The 2,034-nt window shown below is 41.0% G+C and overlaps 1 protein-coding gene across 1 annotated transcript; it reads right to left on the bottom strand.

Annotated features, from left to right (window-relative positions):
* Positions 1-374: 374 nt before the first annotated feature.
* Positions 375-1,603, bottom strand: LOC141651602 (uncharacterized). The gene is made up of 3 exons (XM_074459305.1): positions 1,018-1,603; positions 622-905; positions 375-548 (listed from the first exon to the last, which is right to left on the bottom strand). Exons 1-3 carry the CDS (start codon positions 1,601-1,603, stop codon positions 375-377), a joined length of 1,044 nt encoding a protein of 347 aa, XP_074315406.1.
* Positions 1,604-2,034: the final 431 nt, after the last annotated feature.

Genomic DNA, 2,034 nt, shown 5'->3' with positions numbered 1-2,034 from the left:
AGAACCTTACTAATGCATTTGTAAATGGAGTTACAACATGCAATAGGTCCGAACGTGTCACATCTTGAGGAAGCTCAACTTTTGGAATCAAAGTAATAAGAGTAGCATTGACTTGTTTAAGCGACTTACCGAGAGGTAAAGAAGTCCCGCACAGCCCTTAGTGACACTTTCCCGCAGAATTGCCCAAGTATCTTTGTAGAATTGGCTATTATAACCGTCGAGCCCAGGAGCTTTGTTGCTACCAATATCAAACATGGCCTTTCTAATCTCCTCGGAAGAGACCTCAGCAGTGAGAATTTCATGGTGTCTTTGCATTCAAAATAGGACCAGAAGAATGACAGATTCACGGACATTATCCACAGATATTCTGCTGCCTAGCAATCCATGGTAATAATCAATGAAGGCTTCTTTGGATTGCGAATCTCCGATACAGATCCCCCTTGGTCTTTAATTTGGATAACTTTATTCTGAGCTCTCCTGTGTTTCAACTGGGAATGAAAATAATGGGTATTATCATCCCCCATAGCAGTCCAATCCACCTTTGCCTTCTGCTCCAAAAACATATGCCAAGCATCTTTCAACAACACAAGTTCATCTGCCAAAGTTTTAACAAAGACCCACCAAACCAGGATCCATGGGATTAGAGATAAGTTCTTCCTGCATTTTATGGAGAGCCACTTTAGCCACTTTCACCTTGTTTTCAATATCCCCCAAAGCACCTTTGTTCGACTTCTTAAGATCATGCTTCAAATGTTTCAATTTGCTGACATGTTGAAACATCTGGGTCCCTCTAAACTCTTTATGCCAACCCTCACTAACCACCTGGCTAAACTTGGGATCCAACCTCCACATATTGAAGTACTTAAAACGGGGTTTTCTGGTGAGTGGCTTGCCAAACGGATAAACTACACAAGGACAATGGTCAAAGTAGCCTTCAGGCATAAAATAAGCATATGCCTCAGGGAACAAATTCATCCAATCATCATTGATTAAGCACCTATCAAGTCTGCTATATACCAAAGTCTCCAGCTCTTGTTTGTTGTTCCCATGTGAAGAAAGAGCCAATTGCCTTGATATCAGTTAAATCACAACAATGTAAGCAATCCTGGAAAGGTTTAATGTCAGCTAAAATCACCTCAGCTCCTCCCAGTCTTTCATTAGAAAAGAGGAGATTGTTAAAATCTCCACCAACCAACCAAGGCCCATGATGCATACTCTTATACCTCTGTAAACTTTTCCATAAATCTACCGTCTCTGCTGGTTTGTTGTATCCATAAACAAGAGTGAACCTGAACACAATGTTATTCCCTTTGATAGTAATCTGAGCATGTATTGTCTGAGAAGTAATATCCAGAATATCCACTTCCAGAAGACCAGAGTTCCACAACAGCCAAATTCTCCCACCATTAGCAAAAGAGTTGTTAGTACATATAGACCAATCACTACAAATAGCATTCCTAACTTTATTCCAATGCACTGCCTTAACTTTAGTCTCTACTAATCCAAATAGCCCCAGATTATTGTTGTGTAAAAACCACTTTATTTCTTTTTGTTTATTCAGGCTATTAAGACCTCTAATGTTCCAAAATCCTAGGTTAACCATTTTCAATTACTTCTCCTAGGCCATTCCCAGTCCCATTCTTCCTCAACTGGGTGTTTCTAATAGTAGCCATGTTTAAAGCATCTAAAAATGTGTTACCACGATGTACGATGGACCACTACCATCCCGATTCATGACACGAGTAATTATACCAAATAGGGGTTTGTATAACACCACCCTAGGCCTGCGCCCAGGGTAGCGAGCACGAGGTTTATCCTTAGCCACTCCCTGTACAATACCAGGTTGAACAGCCTTCTTCTGCCACACCTGTTTCACCTTCTTGATCTCTGTCTTCTTTCTGCACTGATCCTTACTATGCCCAATGCCCTGGCACTGCGTACATTTAACAGGGACCCAGTCATAGTCAACCTTGATATCATGTACCTTACCTTTCTCATCCATAAATTGCAGAGAAGTTGGAAAAGATTGGTCTA

The sequence above is a fragment of the Silene latifolia genome, chromosome 4, assembly GCF_048544455.1.
Source record: "Silene latifolia isolate original U9 population chromosome 4, ASM4854445v1, whole genome shotgun sequence".
Classification (NCBI taxonomy): domain Eukaryota; kingdom Viridiplantae; phylum Streptophyta; class Magnoliopsida; order Caryophyllales; family Caryophyllaceae; genus Silene; species Silene latifolia.
The sequence above is the reverse complement of the archived record's forward strand: the minus strand, read 5'-3'. Positions and strand labels throughout refer to the sequence as shown.